This window comes from Parasteatoda tepidariorum, chromosome 9, assembly GCF_982258835.1.
Source record: "Parasteatoda tepidariorum strain Cologne lab strain chromosome 9, Ptep-v5.0, whole genome shotgun sequence".
Lineage (NCBI taxonomy): Eukaryota > Metazoa > Arthropoda > Arachnida > Araneae > Theridiidae > Parasteatoda > Parasteatoda tepidariorum.
This window is the reverse complement of record NC_141763.1, coordinates 96,152,602-96,177,054: the sequence shown is the minus strand read 5'-3', so window position 1 is coordinate 96,177,054 and position 24,453 is coordinate 96,152,602. Positions and strand designations below refer to the sequence as shown.

Genomic DNA, 24,453 nt, shown 5'->3' with positions numbered 1-24,453 from the left:
AAAATAACACTGATGACAAGAAAATTATATGATAACTACCCTTTGTTACGTTTTTAAAATCACTTATTGGTAATATAAAACAGATTATTTGATGATAGGTTAAAACACATTCAAGGTAAAGATATGTGTGTGATTTTTATTAACAACTTGTTATTTTGGCCAGGAAATTTAAAAAAAAATTTAACGCACAAGTTTTAATTCATAAATAAATGACGCACACATTTAAATGCTTATAATGGTAGCTTACCTCTGAATCTGTAAAAGGTTTGGCCTGAACATGTAATGACGCTGTTTCCACAGATTCTCGAAATCTTTCTGGAATTTTGTAGTTACTTGCCATTTGATAAGCCATGCGAGACATTTTGTATGCCTTCATTGCACAGCTTTGTTTTGCAGCAGCATAAAATATGCGACTAGTAAATGGTTAAGCACAAAATTTTGACAAAAGAGAAAAATTCAGTTTTCATCCATTTATATATTTTCATTAATATATTTTATTTTATTAATTTACCATTCTTGAACAGTTGGCCTAATAATGGGTTTACAACTACAAAAGTTCATACTCCATAGCCTTGTAATTTTGAACCCAATCCAGAAGACAAATGTTACTTTTTTAACAATCTTTGAAAAGTCATGTATAAAAATATGCCCAAGCCATCTGATACAATAAGATTTGATGGTTTTGGCAACCCTGGGATATTTTTTAAATATATATATATATATATATATATATATATATATATATATATATATATATATAATATAACAGAATATATATATTTCCCTTTTCAATTAGATTCCCATTCCCCTAATGAAAGTTTTTAAGAAGTAAATAGTTTTAAGGATTTGTAAATATTTTTGATTTCACCTATTACTAATTGTCACACTGTTATGCTACAAAAGATAAAAATGTTTTTCTGTTTTGAAAATAAAGTTTTTAACAAAACAACTCTTGTTAAAAATGCATAATTATTAAGATATAAAAAAAAAGAATGATAAATTAAAACAAGTGTTAAAAAGTCAAAAAATAATACAGATCTAAAGAAAATAAGAAAAAAAAGGATACAATTTTGATATGCCCGGTAAGTCAGTTTTAACGAGTTCCAACCATAAATAGCGAGACATATTAAACAGGGTCTCTGTATGTTGCATTGTGAAAGGCTCCTCCTAAGAATATCACAAACATGCACTTTAATCATCATCACATGAAATCATCTCAAAATAAGAAAGTAAAAATAGAAAATGAAAAATAAAGAAAACCAAACCAAATAATTAGAACTAGAAATTAATTTACCAAATAATTATAAATATAACTGTAAACATAATATATTTCGGCAGCAAATTGTTGATCCCAAAATTTTCGAATTGCAATTTGAACGCTTGCATCATCTTTTAAATCTAAAATAGAAAATAAATGTTCGATATAAAAATGGCAGGAATTTTTAAACTTTTTAGTTAGCATGAAAAAAATGACAAATAAATTAAGTTTAAACTTAGAATATTCTGCAATATTATTCCATTAATATGTAATTATTCCATTAATATAGATTTAGAGCCCTTGTAAAACAAAATCCACTAAACTATGCAAATTATAAGTTGCAAATTAATATTCTTAGTAGGAACAAAAAACCTGACTCATCATCGATTGAGGTAAGAAAGAGCAAAGACGAGATCAAATTAATTGAAAACAAATTTATTAACAAATTATGAAAACAAATTAATTAAATAAATGCAGTTCTGAGCAAAATAACGAAAAAAAAATACAGCAATACAAATTGACAGTTTTGTGATAATTTTAATGTTTCCCTTGCTCTCTCTGATCTCAATAATCATGGTTTGAAAATGCTTTTTCCTTACTTAATAAAATTCATAAAATATTATTAAAAAGTTTGCTACGAAAAAATTCAAACACAAAATGAAATGAATTATAACTGACCATAATTTACAACCTTCTAGGACAAGTAATAAAGGATAAAGGGATCATGTTTCTTCATTCAAAGAAGATTTAAGATATTTTAAATTATTGTGGGGCCCCTTAACTGCCGCGGGCGTATATATACGTCTCGGCCAGACGATGCGTTAACTGCCGCAGGCGTATATATACGCTTTCCCGAAGTACGATGCTTTGCATTGCGCTGCTATAAATAGAAATACACCCCCTACTTTAGAATGCAGTAAAATGGCCTTGAAAGTGTTTGCTTTGCGAATGTATTACTAATTTCGGAGGAGAGGGAATGGGTAAAGGATGTTATGGAAAAGTGATATCGTATTATTCGCTTGTGTGTATTTATTTGAGTAAGGTCGGGTTTATTCTTTTTTCGCTTTTGTTTCCCGTATGTATTTGGTGCTTTTTATTCTTTCCATCAACGTCTTCAAAGAAAAATGCATCGCAAAAATGTGCTGTTTGTTCAAGAAAAAAAATTCGTCGTGAATCCCGCTATCAGTGCGATGAATGTGATGTTGGTTTATGTGTCCAACCATGTTTCAGGATTTATCATACAACAGCTAAGTTTTAACATCTTTTATATTGTATTTTTATTATTTAATTTAAATTTTGTATTTTCTTTCTTTCCTTTTTCTTGTCTTGTAAAATTAAACTGTTTTTAAATTGCAAAGCGTGCATCATTTTCCCCACCAAAACACCGTGTAAGAAAGTGCACTCGAGCGAAAAACGGTGGTGGCACTGGGGAGTGAATCACGTTAATTTTACTCGGCAGTTAAGGGGTTAAAGGAAATAATGGATTAAATAACTTCTTTGCGATTTAGTCTAAATCAACTGACCAAATTTGGGTCACCATATTGGAATGAACAGTTCAGTGTGGATGTTCTAATGGACATTAAAAAAACACTGTGTCTATGAAATAGTAAATGAGACTTAATGCATCGGTCATTGAAATACCCTGGCCCAGAACAGGCTGTTTCACACATATATATTAGTTTGTAAGCATCTGGGACACATGCGTACCAGAGGAGGAGGCACTTCTGAGGGTTTGCATAGACAATATCCAATAGTAGTAACCAGCTTCTTTAAATCTCTTCTCGTTAACAGCTATTTTTGTGAGTTGTTCTAAGACTCCAACAGCTTCATCTTGTCGCCCAGCAGTGTAAAAGGCTGAAACAAAACAATAAAATAAAATGAATGTCTTCATGGTGTTATTAACATTATAGTTTAGTACATAAATGACTTTAGGTTAGATCTGGGCATTGAATGCCACTCACCTTTTAATCAAACAATGTGAAAAAACTACGTAATATGTATAAGAATGGGTTTAAATTAATTTTACTAATTCTCGTTTTAAAAATTGTAATCATAACCTTTCAATTTCTAAATGTAAAAGTACTGATTTAAATCCTAAAACATTAAAACAAATTTTTTTTTTAAATAACATATTCAAAACACATGAAGTTCAAGTATTTATTTAAAAAGTGAATATGTTTCCGTGCTGATTTGCTTAATATGCCTAATTAAGGTTTGAAATTAATTTCATTAATTCTTTTTTTCAAAAATTGTAATTATGATCTTTTAATTTCAAAATTCAAAAGTGCTAATTTAAATGTTAAAATATGAATTTTTTTTAATCATTACATATTCAAAACATATGTAGTTCTAAGATTTATTTAAAAATTGAAAATGTTTCTGTGGTGACAGCAAACAGAAAAATGATGAAATTTTAGTAGTGGACGAGTGTTGATAAAGAGCATAGTGTTAAATCTTTAATAGCAATACTGAAGTCCTGGAAAAAATAATGCTCACACCCCGAGTGTGCACCCATGAAATAGAAAGATTGTATTTTCCACCTCATAAAGAATATCTAGGAAAGAATCAACTGAAAAAGAAATTACCATTAGACTATATTTGTAATGCATAATAACAATAATATACTAGCTGTAGAAATAATTCTAAAAAATATCTTTTATAAAAAAAAAGTGTTGAATAGTACAAAAACATTCTTTAGGGAATATTTATGAACTAGAAGATTTGGATTTGAATTATCTTTTGAATTTACCTTTCAACTTAAATAAGCATAATTTATAGAATTTATAAATCAAGAGATAATTTTTTAATAATCTTTTCAACCTAATAAGCATTTAAAATGCTTTAACCGGTTTAATAGAGATGTTTATTTTAGAAGTTCCCTGTGTTGTCCACCCTTTAAAGAATATGTAGAAGAGAATCAACTAAAAAATAAGTTACCTTTACATTATTATATTTGAAATGCTTTACAACAATAATATAATAGATTTAGAAATAACTTTAAAAAACAATTTCTGTAAAAAAAAGTATTGAAATTATGCAAAATCGCTCAAGGAAAATAACTAGATATCATTACCTCACAAGCACACTCCCACATACACAAGCATCTCATGACACTAAGATTCTTTAGTGAATATTCAGGAACTAGAAAACTATTTCAAATGACATATTAAATTGATTCAAATTATCTTTTGAATTAACTTTCCAACTTAAATAAGCATACTTTTAAAATTCATAATACAAAAGATAATTTTTTTAGCAAAAATTTTAAACTTTTGTGTTCTTTTTCAAAAGATCACTGAAATATAGGCTCAAAAGCATTTAAATATGATAAATTAAGTTTGTGAAAAGCTATAATTTAAATAATTATCATAATGTTCTTTTGAGCTACATTTTTGTTTAATAATTATAAATATTTGTTTAAATAATTTTTTAACATCGAAAATTTTTATTTTTTCTAACCTGTAGGACTTAGCATTTAACAACTAATCAGGGTCCAGCAAATTTTTTCAGATCCAGCCCCCCTCATAGTTTTTCTAATGAAAAGAGAAGTCAAAAAATCTATTGTTTTCAAAACAGCTATAATTTCAGAAATAAGTATTAAATTCTCTTGACTAAGACTGTTGAAACTGAATGTGCATTAGAAAGTTAAGACTAATTAGAAAAATTAAAATTAAGACCAATTAGAAAAATATTGAGTTCCTGTAGTAGATGAACATAATTATAATTTGTTTAATATAAAAATTAAACAGGATAATTATAATAGGGGAAAAAAAGCACCACATTAGTTTGTTCCATTTTAAAAAGGTTCTAACAGAAATTTAGAAAATCAATTTCTTTTGAAAGATGCTACCCAAATACTCAATGGCTTACCGTCAGATTATCAAAGAAAATTAAAAAATACATTTATCTTAATATTGAATTAATGTTATAAACTTATATTACACCAATAACATTAATATTTGTAATACAGTAGGGAACCGATTATCCGGAACGATCGGGACCATCGTTATTCCGGATAACTGATTTTTCCGGTTTTCTGAAAAGCCGTTTTTTTTATTGTTAAACCCAACTAAAAAAATTTTTTGGAAATAATCTTAAAAAGAAGAAAAAACGATGAAGTAATACACTAATGATTATTTCCAAAATGATGGTAAGGTAAACATCTTTCAAAAAAGAAAGAAAAATCCTGAAATCTTATGAGGAAAAAAAAAATTTTTTTTTAAAAAAATGGCGGGAAAATTTATCGAATTTCGTTCCGGTTTTTTGGTTTTCCGGTTTTCTGATTTCCGGATAACGGGTTCTGTACTGTATTTCCTAAATAGTAATGTAAATATTCCCATGAAGTAGAATAACAAAGGACAAAAAAATTGAATGAAATACTTAGTAAACATCAAAATGTGTATTCATTGGGTTAACAATAAAGTATTAAAATAATAACATTAATAATAATGTGTCACCTTTCTGAGCTTCTACAAATCTGTCATTTTCAGCTAACCAATTTGCATAAGGTATGTAAACACTTTCTTTAAATGTAGGATACTGTTTAGCTAATTCAAATGCCTGAAATTTAAATTGCTTTCATAAAGACAAATGCATAACACAAAAGTTTACAAAACTATAATCAGGCATGTGCATATCTGCCAACATTAATGAAATAAAATAATGGAGATTTTACTAGCGACATTTTTCAGGCTACGAGTGAAGCTTATCATATTGTATATAATCAGATAAGATAAATTCAAAATTGGAAATAATATAAGCACTTACATATAGTGAAGTAAAAAATACAGTCAGACTTCTAATTAACGAACTTCTATTTTACGAATTTTTTTGAGGAACCAAGAACATTTTGGAAATTTCTTCTTAAAATAACTTCCAAATAGCAAAGTGAATTTTTTTATTTAGCGAACTTTTCATTGAAATCCACTTTCCCTATTTTCCAAAATATTTCTTAACATTTCAAACTTGTTAACGCCTTTTATGGGGGAAATGACCTTGAATTAATTTTCAAAGCCACTGCTTTATGAAATGTCTTACTGTTTTTTCTAAAAATTATCTTACAGAAAGCAGTAAATTCCCTTTTCCTTTTTGTTTGCATTTGAAATGAAACACTCAGTTCAAATTAACGGATTTTATCCGTAGCAATTAAACGTAAGAACGCACGCGGTAATGTATGTTTAAAATTACTTTTTTAATAAATGCAACAGTAATTTTATACATAAATTTAGATTCTTTTTAGTTGAAAATGTATATATCATGATAGTGCTCTGCTTAATGCTTTGCTCAATTCTTGCTTTCCATGCAGATTTCTTTTATGGTTAAGATTTATAAAATAAATAGTAGATACTAGTTTACAAGATAAAAGTGCATTAATTGCTATTTTAATTACCTCTAGAGTTTATGATTTTAAAACCTGTTTTGCGTTGCTTAAGTATTTTAAAAGGTGATTTTCTATTTAACGAATTTTCCATATAACGAACTTATTATCAGGATTTAGTGGCTTTGTTAAATAGAGGTCCGACTGTATGTATATAAATCTTAATCTAAAGAGGATTTTTTGAACCATTATATATAAATACTTTAACTATTAACACTCAACATACCGCAGTGCACTATCTGTTCAGGCACTATCTATTGAGGAATAAAAGAAGTATTTTTGCCATTAGTTGTTATTTTATCACCAAAAATTTTTTTTTTTTAAATTTCTTCAACAAATACGGGGAAATTTGAGAATATACAGGTAAACAGGAGATAGTCATAAAATACAGGAGTCTTCGTTAAAAAACAGGAGACTTGGTAGGTATGCATGTGGTTGCTGGAAGAAATTTTCTGAATTTTTTTCTCAATCTGTAGTTTTTTTAGTACTTTCTCTAGCAAACGATCTTTTAAATGTTTGTTATTTCGGAATTATTTTTGATTATCAATTATATAATTTGTGTTTGTCTCAGTAGTTACATTCTTTTTTTCCAATTTTGTGTTCTTGAAACTTACACAAACTCTAACAAGAGCCGTGATGGCTCAGGGGATAGAGCGTTTGCCTTCCAAACCGGGTTCAAATCCCACCGACAGCTGGTCAATACTAATTCCGCATCAGGCTTTCATTGACCACTGGGCTGACATAAAATAGCTTCAGTGGTAGCTTCATGGTTTAGAGTCCCCTTGCTGTTAGGCTAACCATGCAAGGTTTTTCTATCCATGTAGCGCTAATGTGGGTTAGTTCCATCAAAAAGTCCTCTTTGAAGGCACAAAATTAAAAGGCTACGGAGTTGAACATTAGTAATTGTAAACCCAAAAATTGGGTCAGCTGTTGAATGACGGTTATAAAATAATATAAAGTAAAACTAACAAATCTGCGTAAAAAAAAATCATGGCTCATGAATGAGAATACAGGAAGAAAAGAGAAAAAAGAGGGTGACTGTAAGGGTGGAATAAAAGTCTCGTTAATGAGACTGTGGCTAAGTAACGAAATAAAAATTTTAGATTAGCAGAACTCCGAGAAATTGTTGTCGGAATATTAATTACTCATTTGCGGAATTCCGCTAATTAGCGGAAGAATCACATGATTGTATAATTTATAGACTAATGACTTAAAAATGGAAAGCATTTTTAATAAGCACAATTTTTGATTTCTTTATAGAAATGTCAATCAGAGTTTGAGTACAATAAATTTATATTATTTTTCCATCTGTTAGAGGGTGAAATCAATGTTTTTACCATTAATTTTAAATGGCAAATGGTTTAGTAATGGTATATATTACCTCTTTCCAATTTTTAGCTTGAACATTCATTTCAACTAATGATGGTATATCACCAATTTTATGGAATATTTCAGCAGCAGTACCATACTCTTGCAATCTCTTCAAATGATTTCCAATGAGGGACAGTGTCTTGCGTTCAGTTAAATCCACTTTATTCACTATATTTATCAACCTATAAAAAATTAGAAAAATAAATAATGTCTATGAAATTAAAAAAAAAATTCTAAAATATTAATAAAAATGAATTAAAGAATAAATTTTGCAAAGAGGATGCAATTTATTAGAAGTACAGTAGAGCGCCGATTATCCGAACTGCTCGGGACCGAACGTGGTTCGGATAATGAGATGTTCGGATAATTGGAAAGTTGTTTAAAACCAAGTTCAAATGATTATTATTTATGCACCAACTTCCCTTCACACTTTTTCTAGGCTTAGGACTGGCAGTACTATCTAAAATAGCTCTGGCGAGTTTAAGACTTTTTTTTTTCAATTTTTAAATATATTTTTTTAAACTTTTTTTTTCAATTTGAATCATTTTTATCATATTTCGGCTTTTTTATAAAAATTTTTTTTGTCAATTACTGATTTTTATCACATTTTTCTTTATTTTCCATTGCAAAAGATATCCAGCAAAGACTTTCGTTTCAAAGAACATGCTCTTTTTTGTGCAGCCATATCCCTTATTCTTCTTAAATAAATCAACTGAATTGGATCAACACCATTTTGACGTTCTAGGCAATTCATTGCAATATCTAATGAATTGCATGCTTCTTATGAGAAGGTCCACGATCTTGAACTTGATCACGTACTTCTTCCTCTTAATCTGAGGAGTTCCGATTTTCATTCAAAATTTCAGAAACAATTTCATGATTATTTAAAATTTGAAACTTGAGTCGTTTTCAGTGTCTCGACGCCAGTCTTCTCTTTCTTCTGCTGTATAATGTGGCATATTTTCACCCGAAAGATCTACCGATTCACAAACTGCAGTTTCGTTTGTTTTTCTGATAAGAATTTTATTCCAAGATTTAAGATTCCAAGCACGGTAATCACTAATCATTAACCATGAGTGACAACTACCCATCCCCCAATTATAAAATTTCGGCGCTTATCTATTCATAAACACATTCCGCTTTCCAACAATTGTAGATTGTCAAAATGAAGCTCGCATTCTTTGATGATAATTTTCAGTTGAAGAGGGCTAAAGGGGTATGTAGGTTTAACTGTATAACAATACATGTATGTATGGCTACCTACTATAATAAAACTGCTGAAAAAGGTTGTAAATTAAATATGGTCTTCAGATGTAGTGGATATTATCTATTCCTCTAAATTTAGAAAAATTGTCGATAAGTTAAAAAAAATTCTAAACTTAAAAAAGAGAAGAAGAAGAAAAAAAGCGAATTCGGACATAGTTCGGATAATTGGACGTTCGGATAATAAGGGTTCGGATAATCGACGCTCTACTGTACTACTTGCTTGTGGTGACTAACTTAAAGGGCCCATCAGTTATATAAAATATATTATAAATTTATAATTTTTAAGCATTATAGTTGTAAAACAATTTATAAAAGTGCTAATTTTCAACTAGATTAAATATTTAAGATTGTAAGAAAATACAACTGATACGGCACTTTGAGCTGAAACTTTTACCAGACATGAATGGCAAAAACAAAAATGATTTGAAACAGAAACATACAATTGCCAACGAAAAATTAAAAATAAAGGTGCAAAACAAAAGTAGAAAAACCCTGTGAAGCAGAAAATGAAAAATAAATAAAGGTGAGTAAAAAAACTAGAAAAAATACAATTGCCAAGAGAGGCAAATCAGGGTAAAATGCTAGATGAGAAATATGAGTCTTGAGAATGGGTACCTATTTTTGAGCGCTCAAAACACGTCAACTTTTATCACCATCTTCATATTTTTGAAAGCAAATTAAGTTTCATATCATTAACTATATTTTCCCATTTCAGTTTCTTCTTATTGATAATTTAAATTAATTAGGAATTGAAGATAATTGGTGTTACTAAAAAGAAATCTATTAACAATCCATATAACAATCTTAAACTAGCAGAACAATCTTATATTATAAAAGAGGAAGATCAGAACTTCGAAAGGCTTACTGCTTGAAAACTAGCATAAATATATTAAATCGGAAAAGACAAGAATTGAGAGGAACACTAAGGCCTATTTGGGCTGTAGTGCATGTGAAGAAAAAGATGAAAATAATTAGATAGCAAATTATTATTATTTTTTTTAAAAATGTGATTTTCCAGCATATTAAAACACTGTGCAGGTGAAAACAACAATTATAAAAAAATAGCATGTTATTCACTAAAATGTAGAATTTCATTTTATGAAAAAGAGTTTGAAAAGCAAAATAGAAAACAAATTTAAAGATAATAAAATAGCAAGAAAGAATAAATGATGTTAGGAGAGAGCATAATATTAGAAATGTGATAAAAACATTTAAAATTTGATATCTCACAAACTATTCGACCAATTTTGTTCAAATTTCATATTCAAATACAAAATTACATATTTTAAAATGATGTACAAATTTGTATACCTAGCAGTTTAAAATTTTTTGGCTATTAATAAATAAGGAAACATAAAATAATAAATAAAATTAATAAAAAATATTTTTGCATGGTTATTCTCTGTTATCGCTTAATAAATGGATTTTAAAAATTGGCAAAAATGTCTTGATTTGTTTAAAAAGTTTTCGAGACATATCTAAATGTGCAAGAAGTAAAATTAACATTAAGGAGTCAAAATTTTCAACCGTTCTTCTGTCTAAACTATTGGGATCATATTTCCTAGACTTCAGCAACCTCCCATATTTTTAAGGTCAGAAATTAAAATTCATCAAAAAAAGGTATGTTAATTTAAGGAAAGTATGTTTATGTGTCTGATTTTGTTACTTAAAATATCCGCATTAATTAATTATATTTATGGTTGGGTCCTTGAATCGATTGAGTCTTAGAATATGAAAATCTGATCATTAGTTTAAATGTTATTCAGGGCATTCGTTTTTTGCCCACTGCACTTTATATATTAGAAAAACTATAAAATATTATATAAATTGCATTTGAAAATTATTTTAACTTTGAAAGTCATTTTAAAAAATTGCACCCCAAATATAAGTTTGTACCATGTAAAACTAAAAAAAAGATAGATTGGTTCAATTTAAAGATCATTTGAACTTAAGTTGATTATAAAAAATAAATAAAATCTAACAACTTGACTGTTAAGGTTGAACAATTAGAATGAATGATAATCAGAACCATTTAAAAATTTAGATTATTTAAAGTAAATTTTGTTCCAATTATTTCAGAATCAACTTTCAATTTTTATACTAAAACAACTTCAGAAAAAACATAATCTTAAATAATTTAAAGAGTTTGAAAATGATTTAAAATTTTTTCCAAAGAAATAAAGAATTTTTTTTTTGTCTATATATGACAACAGGCAATTTTTATTTTTAAAAATAGCATACATAAGTTATATCGTGCATTTCATGCCAGAGATATTCTTTTTTTTTTTATACAATTAAAACACAATATCAGTAGCACAGGGAAAAAGGATATGAAAATGTTCTTAAGTCTTACTTATAATAAGTACTTGAATCCTACTATACAAATAATCTCAAATATAATCACAATATAATCAAATAATATAAAATGTTATTAAAAGGCACATTAAAATATTTCATAACTTAAGAAACTTTTTTAAAAGAGTATTGAAAAGAAGAACTTACATATCAGACCAATTATACTCTGCAGCCAATTCAACAGCCTTTTCCACCTCTCCAACAGATAAAAACATCTCAGCAGCTGCTTTCACTTCATTTATGCTTTTGGCCCATTCAGCTTTCTTGATGATCAAAGCCTTCTTTTGCTCCAGGTCATCGGATGCTGACAAATATTCCTAAAACACAAGTAATTAGATACGGGGTGAAGATATATTGAAAGAAAAAAAACGAATACCAAGCAAAAACCAATATCTGGAATATGGGAAGGACTGGTGTTATGTAGTATAGAGCAAAATTAGGAAATTTCATTACTGGCCATCTGGTGGCCTTTTAAACAGTGGACACAAATATTGAAAAATTTCAACTATTGAAAATTTTAAGCTATTTAAAAAAAACTTTTGATATTAATAATGGGAAGTACAGGGCTGCCACTGGATGAAAACAAGAAAAATAGTTGCGTTAGTAGCATCATATATGAATAAAAGTCTCCTAAATAGTCTCAAAGATATATAAAATAGTTGCTAACATCATATCCTCCTCTAATATAATTTTAATTATTTGTGCTGTAATACCATAAAATTCAAATAACATGCATTTAGATACTCATATTTTATAAAAAATGTAAATTTATTTGTGGATTTTCCAACAATATATTCTTTTGCACTACGCATAAAAACAGGGAGTTGTATTTTTATCTGTTACAGAACAGTTGAATTTGAAACTTGAATGTCCTTTCTCGGTTCCAATTTGCAGCTGCTTAGTTTAGACATTAAAAAAATAAATATTGCAATTTAATTCCATTTTATTTTGCTTATTTTTCATAACTGACACATTTCCAAATTTTAATGTTTATAAAAAAAATTACGATCACGACTCGACAAAACGAATATCATCATGCACCTTTCTTTCAATTCTAAATAGCTCTAAAAAAATTAACAACACATTTTGTGTAATTATAGACAATTTTTCTAATTTTGCTACTTCGTTCAAATTAAAAGAGGGGAAAAAACTTAATCCTCAGAGATATTACATTAGCTTTCTGAAACAGGAGGAGCATTCATGTAGTGCGAATTCCAATTCCATCAGTCTGATTGGTTAAATATGTCTGTCATGCTTTTGACATCAGACAGTGAGAAATAATAAAGTTAGGATAAAACGAAAGCACGGCAAAAAAAAGTGGGGAAGGGGAAAACTCATGAAGCTATTCTTAATTTTTGTCGCTTTGGCTTAATAAAGTCGCCGATTTTACGCAAATCATTGCAAATTAGTTGTTTTTACTCATATTTCTACTAAAATAGTCGCCATAGTTGCTATTGCTTTAAAATAGTCGTTATAGTCGCCTTTTTAGTCTCCAATGGCAGCCCTGGAAGTATTTCTTCTAAAGAGAGAAAATTTTAAGAATTAAGAGTGATACTTAAAATTCATATTTATAAAAATATGATAATAAAATGCCCCAGGGAGCAATTTGGACAAAAAAAAAGGTGATTGGGTAGGAGACACAAAATGATTTTTTTTATATTGTCATTTGTTATATTTAGTAAACGTCCTGTGAACGAAGGTGAATTTGACCCATATTTTGCAGCAATTTTTCAAGAATTGTGGAACAACATTTTGGCCGCATGTGAAATAATAGTCCTAATGCAGCACGTGCATGTGGTAAAAGGTGACTAAAATGGGTACCCAGTGTCTAGGGGCATAACCAGGTGATTATATCAGGAGACTTGCCCTCCAGATCGGGCATAGGGTTGACACCTCTATCGTCTAAAAACTTCTTGTTACAAAATCCTTCGAAGAAAAACCCTGGATGACTTCATGAAAACAATTTCGAAAACAAAATTTGGATATGAGAATTGGAAGCAGTAAATCGGAAGTCATTATAGAGAAATTTTCAGAGGAAGGCATTGGCTCACATTGGGCTGTCTGGTCAACTATGATGATGAAACAATACTTTTATTCATTTCAGAGCTTTGAAGAAGTATGAATCAATATTTCAAAATTAGAAAAGCAAAGTTGAGTACTTTGCGCACATGTTGAACAGTAACAAGGAAGGTTAACAAGGAATGATACTATACACCCTCGGTACCTTCGCAGTCTGATTAAAATCATTCACTGGCTGCTGCCAGTGAATGATCTTGACTTTAACAATCTACTAGGAGATAATTGTGGGAACAATGTACCTGCAACCTTCAATTAAACATGCTGATATTTAAAAAGAAACTATACAAATATAAATAAAAGATGTCTATAGATACCTGTGCTTTGTCAAACATTCTTAAGTCTATGTACATCATTAAAGCCTTCCCAGCAGTGTTCGCTTTCTCGTAAGACTTTGCAGCCAAATTGTATTTTCCGAGGCACGCATAAACATCACCGAGTAAAGCGTATTCATTTTCATTTTTCTTTAATGCCTGCAAATAAAAACATTTGCTCAGCAAAATAATGTCATTTGAAACTTGTTTCATGTTGGATTAATTCATAATAGGATACCTCAAGAGATTTAATCAGTTTCAGAAATGACAAATCTTTTATTCGAATATATGCTTTACGAGCAACTTCCAAGTCCAGATTTTGTATGGCAGCCTCAGCTAAAGCACGCCAATCACTATCAGTAACTCCAAGACATGACACCTGATAAGCTTTCCTAAAAAAGTAAAGCTATTTTTAGCATTTCAAGTATTTAATTTAATCACAGTTTTAATATTTTTCACTTCAAAGAAAATTAAACTAAAAATAATCTCATTAAAATTATTTCCAAATGCATTAATACAAAAATTTATTTTAAAACACTTCTAGACAATAAAACTAAGATATTTTTATTGGAAAATTTCAATTTTCAGCTTGTTCAAAATCATCCATTTAGATTACATGTAAAGATTTGCCAAATAAAAGTTATACTGTGTTGAAAAAAAGGAGATAGGCTAATGCTTAATGTTTGTTAATTTACAAGTAAGCAAAAAATTTCTGTCAAAAATTAAAAATAAATAAAAATCAGGCACTATTTTTAGGATTTTTATAAATACTATTGCAAACTGCCTGAAGTTTCAGAAGTTTTTTTTATATATAATCTGAATTATTGTCAACTTTGTTACCAAAATAAGTAATTAAAGCAATTTATGTAACATGTAGTTGGCAATACCTTTTGACTTAGATAAAAAATAAATAAGCAAACAATCAAGCTCATTTTTTATCTAAATTATTTCTTTAAATAAGGGGATGATTTTTAAACTTTTTTTAAAATTTCCCGGCCCACCCTCTTTTATTTACTTATTTTTATTTTTACTATTATTTTTTAAGGTTTAAGAAATTAAGTGAGGAATGTAATATGAATATTCTGTTCTTTATCCTTAAGTAAGCTCTTACATACATGATAAACATCAGATAGTATATGATGTTTAAGAGCTTTTATCATGTCTTTAACAATGATACTTCAAAGCCAATACTGGCACACACTACAACAATTTACATCAGAGGGTAAATGGTGATAGAAGTTACTTGGGCTCTGCATCATGTTCCCCAACCACCAAACTGTATGTGAACTTTTCTGGCTCAGAGACTACTGAGCTCATTACATGCCAGTAGATTCTGAACCATAAAGATATGATTGGCAAACGGTGCAGTTTGATCAGACATTCAGTATTAAGAATGTAGAATTAAACCACACATTGTTTTAGATATTAATATTTGCTACAAATGAAATACATTTCTAAGAAGAGGGTGGAGTATACTTTGTGCTATGTAGACTAAAGCAAAAAAACAACATGAATAAAGCACAGAAGTGGACATCCTTTGGTTTCTTTCCTATAAACAAGAATTTTCCTCCGTCTCTAAACACCGTAAACCTTCAAATAAATCATTTAGAATTTAGACAGTGAGAAAAGTTCTTGATTATAGGAAAGAAACTATAGTATGCTCGTTTCTGTACTTTATTTGTGATTTACTCATGTTGTCTTCGACTTTGAACTATATTTATTATTATCAGAAAATGGGGGGAACATCTACTTACCCCCATTCTGACAAAAGTAATTTAAGAATTCAATTTATTTCATAATCTTCAGTATTGGCATAACTGTCCAGGGTGTGGTGGGCCTTGGCCTCCTCAAGAACAGCTCTCCATGCTGTTCTCCTTATTGATGGTACAATACCATGATTGTTTTAAAATCTGCATTATTGCATATCGAAGCTATCAAAGGTTTGGACGTCCTATAGTTCTGCTACCAATTGGTTTGAAAATCCAAGTGTTGGGTTAGTTGTATTTAAATGACAAATGTGTCCTGCGAATATTCTGCTTAACTTTACAACATCAATGTCTTTGTAAATTTTGAAAACTTCTGCATTTGTTCTTCTGTTGAAATTGCCCTTTTTTACTCGGCAAAAAGCAGTTCAGAAGATCGTTCTTTCACAGAAGCAATATTAGCCTCTTCTTTCTTTGGCAGAGTCTAAATTTCGTATGCATAGGTCAAAACTGGACATCAAATACGTTTGTAGGGTAGTAATTTGTAATTCCATTTATCTAAGCTGATCTAGGAAAGAATCTAATGGCATGTAAACATTTGTTTATTGTTAAATTTACTTGTGTGAGCAAAATATTTATAAATCAGTAACAGCATATTTTTCCTACAAAATAAACATGCGGGCATTGATAATGTTTCACTTACTTGAACATTTTTTTCTCGATGTATTGGTACATAGATGCTGACAAAGGAATATCAATAGTGGAAATTGCATTGATATGCAAACAGAAAACTTTACCTCCGCAAAAGCCAATCACAAATCCCTAAACAAAACATAAAAAATGACACACCCATGAGAATTTTAATGCAAGTAAAAAAAATTATAAATGGTAGTTATAGAATTATAGATTCAAATTTGATGCTATAAAATAATGTATGCAACAGTAGGCTTCTGTATCTAAGTAGTAAAACATTTTCCGTTCTATTTATTTTTATTATAATAAAAGAGAGTGGAATGATTACATAAAGCCAATCACAGAAGACTTGAGGTTAGTAATGCACAAAACAGCCAATCAGAATTGAGAAACCATGTGGGTGAAATAGTAAAGCTGGTCGACATGTTATAATTAAACTTACTATAGCTTTCCATCTAAAGTTTTCTGGCCACATTTATTCTGAAATGCTATTTTTAAGGTTAACCTAAGCATAAAATGTTGAAGCGAATTTCACTAGAAACTAATGATATAATTATTATGTAGTTTAAAGTAGACTTGCCATTACATGTTTGTCTCTCTTTAATCGCTTCCTTACCAATTTTTTTGGCAAAAATCGACATATTTTTTAATTCTATTAATCAATACAAGGAATGAAAATAAATCATAATACACAAGTTTTAAGTTTTAATTTTAAAATTTTTTATGTCTAAAAACATTTAATTTACCATCAGTTTACTATCCCAAATGAAAAAAGTTAAATATTAGTCTTTGTATGATAGTTTTTAAAACAAGGGGCAATACAAAGTGATACTTTCTAAACCCCAGTGAAATGATACTACATTTTTTTAACTCTTTTTTTCTATGAAAATTCAGCAACCATCGTATATACAATCGCACAAAACACGTGTGCAATCCGACAATCCATAAGCAAAACTTCCAAACATAACTTGACAAACTTCCAACGTAGCAAATAATTTTTTTTGCTTCTGGCCGAGTAAAAAAGTGATAAAACAAAATGCACTGATAAATTCAGCTACGTCGGAGCTTTATCGGAATAATAAATATTTGCAATAAATACAAACCCAAGTTAACTTAAGATAGTCAGGGAAGTGGTTAAATATTATCTTAATTACTTGTAAATAAAATGTATATACTTTTAAAATCTTTTTATTTATATGTGTGCCACTCAGCTAATGAGTCAAGATTTTGTGTGTAAACTTATTTAACAGTACTTTTTGGAATTATATAATTAGGAATAGGTATAAATATCTATAAATATAGGTAATATCAACAGTAATTTATAATGAGAAAATTTATAAAATACCTGAAACTTTTGTTGCTGAATGCTAAAATTTTCAACTTTAATGTTTATGAGACCAGCACCAGTAAAACATAGAATGTCTTCATTGTGATTATTCCAAGCAACACTGTTGGCGTTTGGTTCCTATAAGTGAATTAAGTTATTTTATACTTCAGTATAATATTTGAGTCAAAAAATAACTTGCTTCCTATAAATATAAACAATTTAAGTTATTCTATACTTCAAGTATAATATCAGAGCAAATAAACGACTTGTTTATTAAAATCATTAACAGTTATAATACTTAGTACAATATTTGAGTTTTAAAAAAATTTGTTCATGAAAACATTAGTAATATGGTAATTTGTACTTCAAGTACAATATTTGAGCTATAAAATAAAACTCAGATCTTAGACATATTAGCAAATTAAGTTTTTTCATGAGAATAATCATTAGTCTAGTAATATATAGTAAAAACTTCTAATAACTGTCCCTTGCAGGATAGAGTCTACGTGACTGGTGTAAGAGGTGGTCGTTGTTAGTAGCTATCGAGAAATTGATTGCTAAAAAAAAAATCATGAACAGTAGATTCGATCTATTAAAATACTGTTTCAATAATGATCCCTTTTCATTTAAAATGTCATTAATTTGTATTTATCAATAGTTATGTAGTGAAACTAATTTTAGAGCACTTATTTTTCTACTGTCTTCAATAATTTTGATTTTACATTTTAATATAAATAATTTACATTAAAGTGTGCTTGCGATTATCATTTGTGTTTTGACTATTCATTTATACTCAACTCCTCCTTCAGTTATTTCTAACAGCGGCTAGAATTTAAAGAGAAAATGAAATCGGCTATCAAATATGGGTTTAATACATGCACTAGTTACGAGTATCGAGCATGCAGGAGCGTTGAGTGATTTCTCTAAATTGCATAAAATCAAAGCTGACTGACAAATTTTTTTTAAGAATCTCTCCTTATTGTGAGTACTGGAACAAAATTCAAGATATTCATACAGACCACCTATGAAAGATGCAGATGGTCTGTAGTAGGAGGAATTGTATGACTGTTAAAATTTGTTTCTTCTTTTACAATGATTGGAATGCAACAACTGTTGAGGAAAAATATGTTTAGTTACAACCCGTTAAATATTTTGCGAGTTAGAGACAAAAAAAAAAAAGAAAAAAAGAGGCATTCTAAAGCAGAATTCCCATTAGCAACAAATGGTCGCTGCTTGAAAATGACGACTTAGAAATTTCTCCTATTGCAAATTGAGAGACGTTCAGTTACACGAATATCTGGCCATTTTTTTGGAGGCTAATGTTGTTTACAGGTTAAAGGAGGTTGACTGTATACTTTTTTGTACTTACTTTATATATTAGACTATTGTTAGTGAGATCATAAACACTGCAGACGTTGTTTTCATCAACAACAGCAAGTTTCTTTCGTTTTGCACTGAGATCTAAGCATCTAACTGAGGAATTGATTTTGAGAACTTCTACAGGTAGAGCATTATCAACAAATATTTTCACAATCTATAAAAACACATTTAAAAAAATTCAAATAAAATTTTTCAAAAATACACCACAAATTATACAATCAAAATTAAAGTAGGATACTAAAAGGCTTCTGAGTTAAAAAAAAATAACTACAACTCCCACAATAAGAGAATAATTTATATCAAATAAATGTTTCTTCATAAAAATAAAGTAAAACTTTTCATGCATTATATCTTCCTTAATATATTCCAAAACATTAGCAATTGTGGTATCAGTTTAATAATTTTTTAACCTCATAAAAACATATGAATAATTTTTTCACAAAGGATACAGTGTTAAATTTTTTTTATGAGAAGTATAGTTTTAAAAAAATAAATACAGCCAATCTTGCTTAAAGGAATACTATTGGCTCACATTACTAATATCAGCAATTTCTTAATCATTCTAAAATTTTTAAAAATGTCTTAAAAAGTGGTCGCTGTTAAAAATGCTGCAACTAGTCAGTGGCCATCAGCAAAATGCCCTAATTTTGTCCCCGGTACCAGAATTTACAGAGTAAATCTGCAGCCTCATCTTCATAAACCCAAATTTGTCTATGACCTCATATCAGTAAGACATGCACTATTAAAAGTTTAATAATGATTACTCTTACAATTACTGATTACTTTTAGTACAGCTTCAATTAAAACAAATGCTCCTTGTTAATCACTTTTTAAAACCATCAATCACTTTCGATAAACACTTACTGCATTTATCAATAGAAACTTCATTAGTTTCATAAAGTGAAAATAAAGTTTTGAACACTTAAAATAAAGCACTTGTTTTCAAGACAATTGGTTAATCTACATATATTGTTGTTTTAGAAATGGGGCATTTTTCAAGTGCTCAAAACATATAGACTCTTTGAGGCTTTAATTAAGAAGCAAACAAAGCTAAATTGGCAAGTACAATTTTTTCTTGATATTTCAAACTTCGATTTCTCAAAAACCTTGTTAAGTCAAAAAAATATTTTCACCCTTGGCCTTATATATCCTAATGTTAATTTCAATTCCTATGTCAAAGGGTATCTTCTCAAAAATTTGTTACGTCAAATTTTTTTCAAAACAGAAAATGAATTTTTTTGGAAAAATCGCAATGTACATTTAATGTAATTCAATTTTCTTCTATTTCATAATTATTTCATCTTACTTTTAAAGATAAAATTATAATTGCTGCATTTAGACTTATAGTCAACTATCATTACTTTTATATTTATTAGTAGTTATTCTTATGTTTCATTACTCTACTTCTTAGAGAAATATTTTAGAAATTATTTATCTACTTTTTAGAGCATATTTAGTTTTAAACTTGCTATCTCGAAATTTTTTTAGCGTCTCTTCAACTTTGTGATATCGAGAGTATAATGTATACAATTTTGCTCCACATTTTGGTACAATTTATTTCCCACAGAGTATATTTTTGAAAGTATCAAAAGTCTTTGCTTAATTTACAAGCGTTCAGACAGGAACAAAAAAATAACTAATGGTGTTCTTACCTGTCCATTTTTCAGACCAATCAGCAAACACTCACTTCCAGGTGGGCCACCAATCACTTTAATGTATCGAATGAGTGAATTCATAACCCATTCTTTCTCAAGAACACCTTGGAATGACAAACACTGTAGGATCTTTTCCTAAAAATTAATAAAATTATAGATATGATTATACATACCTTTTATCCTTAAACCATTAATACCTCATGTTAACATTTTACAATATTTTTAAAAATATTAATAAGAGGATTTTGAAAAATCAACTGGAAAAGTATACAAAAAAAAAAATCACATGAAAACTTTTGATTTATTTATAAAAAGATGGAAAATATTTAAAACATTTTGAGACAAAATGGAACTGACAGAAATCTAATATGATTCTATTTACGTGAGGTCCCAAAAAAAAATATTCCTTCAAACAAATTTACAAAAAAAAAAAAAAAAAAAAAAAAAAAAAATTGCTGAATCAAAGTGATTTATTTAATAAGTATATAAAAAACTTAATTTCTTTCTTGCAGACATTAAAAAAACTACTTTTTTAATTTTACTGAAATTAAAAAAAAAAGTTTACATTATATACCAACCATACAAAATGTACTGCCTTTGATAAAAGTATTTAAAATTGACTTATATCAGTTTTATAATAAAAAAAAAAAATGAGCATATGGTTCATTTTTAGAATGGTTCTCAAAGATGAACCATGGACATTAATGGGCTTAGATAAATTGTTAAAATTTTGATCAAAAAGAAAATCAATAGAATTTTATTATAAAGGCTACAAATGACTACTACTCAAATAAGCATTCAAAATTATGTGAAGTTCCAAATAAAGATATTCTTTCAAACAAATTTACAAAAAATATTTGCTGAATGCAAATGATTTATTTAATAAGCAATTGATTTAAAGCTTATACATACACCAAAAACAAATTCATAACTAGACTAGATACAGCACAAGAACTGAAAATCTGACTGTTGGATATAAAACCTAATTTTAGATTATTAAAGATAAAATGAGGAAAAATCTTCATTCCTCTAATTAAATATTTTAAAAATAGTCTTTTATAGGTCACAACGTTCACAATTATTTTAATAAATACATTTATAAAGTTGGGGTTTCGCCAAAACAATGATTATTTAGGGTTCAGTAGCTGATAAAATTGGGGACTGCTGGCCTAAAGGTATGATTATAGAACTGTAGCAAAGCAAAAATGTTAAAAAATTAAAAATGGGAAATTTTTTTCTTTATTTGTAAATTATTATTAAAACTAAAACTTTTATTATTAGGAAGCATTGCAAATTTTTTGTTTTGTTAAATGAGCAGTGATCCAAGAAAGAAAAAATTGGGAACTCTAATTATTTGATTTTCTCACCATTTAATCTGTTTGCCTTTTTGAGCAAACCAATAATAAAGATATGTACAGAACAGGAATTCAAACAAAAAATTTGGGAACTTATCCTCTAATTGTTTGATTTTTTCACCATTTAATCTGTTTGTCTTCTTGAGCAAACCAATAAGCAAAACACAAAAACAGAACATGGAAATAAAATTGATTTAAAGATCAGATTTTCATGCATTAAAATGCAATTATGATGGCTTTTGGGATAGACATTAAATACGCTAATTAATTAGTAAGATTTTAAGTCATGGAATTAAACACAAAAATATATGTTTTCTGAAATATATCCTGTTTTAATAACTTGTTTTTTTACCATAAAATTATGAAGGTAGTTTTAGAAATATCATGAAATTTGTAAAATTAACATAAAGAGGTCCTTCTAGCCATCCAGCTTTAGAATAAGCTATTAGGTACAATATTTTTAGATTATAACTTCCTATATTTTAAGGTTCAAAAATTAGAATATGATGAAATATATTTATTGAAAAAAAAAAGCAAATTTTTGTGTCTTTTGAATTCTTAACTTAAAAGATGGTCTACTCTTCAAGTCAAATAGTATATTAGTGCATGAATGAAAATAAATAAATGGATAGAAAAATAATTTATGGTGTTCCACTTTTATTTAGTGCACTGTACATGGCTAGAATCTACATATTCTTGCTCAAATCCACAATGCTATAAGGATTAAAATCCAATTTTAACGAAATATTAAAAAAAATTTCTTATAAATTTTGCAGAACAATTAATGTTACAGGACTACAATTTACCGATTTTAAAAAATGGCAATAATTTTTTATAAAATACTTTTTCGTAAAAATATGTTCTAAAAACTATTCAAAATAAATGGAATTTTTTGATCAACTTTTTTATTTAACAGGCTGCAGTATGTTGACTGGATAGCACTCTATCCAATCAAATCACAACTATGAAATCTCTTTAAATTGAGGGTTGCATTAAATGAACAACTTACTTCGCACAGCACAATATGTTTTGCACAAACCACTAATAAAGTGCATTCCACTTTTATATTAATTTTTTCTTTAACTTTATAGTGCATATCATTGCTTTCGGAAACTTCATAAATGTTTATTCGTTCAGGCATTTGAATCTGCAAAAATATAAGAAATAATTAAAATCGTTGAATTTTTTCCCCCTAAAAATTGATAGAAAAACTTTCCAAAATAAAATTTTTTCTTACAGCTAGACGTCTTTTATAAATGGCCAACTTTTTCACAAGTTCTCGACACTTGACAACAACTGCATTTGGGGAAGAATTTCATGCATTAGTTAACAATAAAACTTATGCAACAAGAAAAAAAAAAAAACTACACAATTAATAATAAAATTCCTCAAATAAAAATATTAGGTAGAGAATCATGAATAACATCACCCATTTAAAGAAATCAGTTTTTGTAAATTTTAAGCAAAATTAGCAAAACATAATTCATGTCTCAAACAGTAAGGCTTCAGAAAACACAAATTTGATTGGATTTTGATGTTAAGGTGCAGATTGTTCCCAACACAAAAATTGAATAATTTTATCACTTTCAAAGAATTAACTCTATTACCAAAATAATAATTTAATAATGCATTAATTGATTTAAAAAATAATTTGATTTGTATCCTCATTAAATGAATAGGGTAAATCATTAGCATAGGCATTAATCATTAAGATCCACATAACAGATAATGATCATAAATAATAGAGTTATTATTAACAAATATGATTTACATAAACCTTTGTCATCAGTAATTAGGTGCTGGACAACAACATCGGTCATGTTTTCTCTGTATGCATATCTATCTTCATATAACCCATGTACTGTTGAAAAGCCAATTTCATAATATGCTGCAATACCATCCTGACTGCCAATAGCCTATAAATAAATTTTAAAATAAACACATTTTTTTAAAAACAATTATTAGACGGAATTTACATACTCAAAGTAGAAAAATCAAAAACATATTTAATTACAAAATGTTTACTTAAATAACTAAAAATTTGTATTTTTCAAGTTAATTAAATAAACATACTTGTTGCATGAAAAAATAAATTTTTCTATTACATTTAACCTAACAATATGTACTTTATATGACTCAAAATTCAGTCAAGAATGAAATTTATTTTTTAAAATAAAACATTAAAAAATAAAAAAGTTTTTTTATTAAATAAAAAAAAAGTAATGGAGGAAATATTATTTATACATTCGAAATCTAAATATTTGAAACAGAAAATAGACACATGGTTAATTTTTAGAGGCATATATAATTTTAAAGTGTTTGT

At 28.2% G+C, this 24,453-nt stretch overlaps 1 protein-coding gene across 1 annotated transcript in view; it reads right to left on the bottom strand.

The window, feature by feature from the left end:
• Positions 1 to 24,453, bottom strand: part of Oseg1 (intraflagellar transport protein Oseg1) — a 46,119-nt gene that overhangs the window by 9,022 nt on the left and 12,644 nt on the right. The window contains exons 8-23 of the mRNA XM_043055293.3: positions 23,908 to 24,046; positions 23,368 to 23,426; positions 23,140 to 23,277; positions 20,773 to 20,910; positions 19,110 to 19,274; positions 17,759 to 17,878; positions 16,424 to 16,542; positions 14,256 to 14,409; positions 14,021 to 14,176; positions 11,775 to 11,944; positions 8,017 to 8,188; positions 5,716 to 5,818; positions 2,966 to 3,112; positions 1,295 to 1,398; positions 1,067 to 1,167; positions 248 to 413 (exon numbers count right to left, since the gene is read on the bottom strand). Coding sequence (XP_042911227.1) covers positions 248 to 413; positions 1,067 to 1,167; positions 1,295 to 1,398; positions 2,966 to 3,112; positions 5,716 to 5,818; positions 8,017 to 8,188; positions 11,775 to 11,944; positions 14,021 to 14,176; positions 14,256 to 14,409; positions 16,424 to 16,542; positions 17,759 to 17,878; positions 19,110 to 19,274; positions 20,773 to 20,910; positions 23,140 to 23,277; positions 23,368 to 23,426; positions 23,908 to 24,046 — 2,151 coding nt within the window. The remainder of the gene's footprint in view (positions 1 to 247; positions 414 to 1,066; positions 1,168 to 1,294; positions 1,399 to 2,965; positions 3,113 to 5,715; positions 5,819 to 8,016; positions 8,189 to 11,774; positions 11,945 to 14,020; positions 14,177 to 14,255; positions 14,410 to 16,423; positions 16,543 to 17,758; positions 17,879 to 19,109; positions 19,275 to 20,772; positions 20,911 to 23,139; positions 23,278 to 23,367; positions 23,427 to 23,907; positions 24,047 to 24,453) is intronic.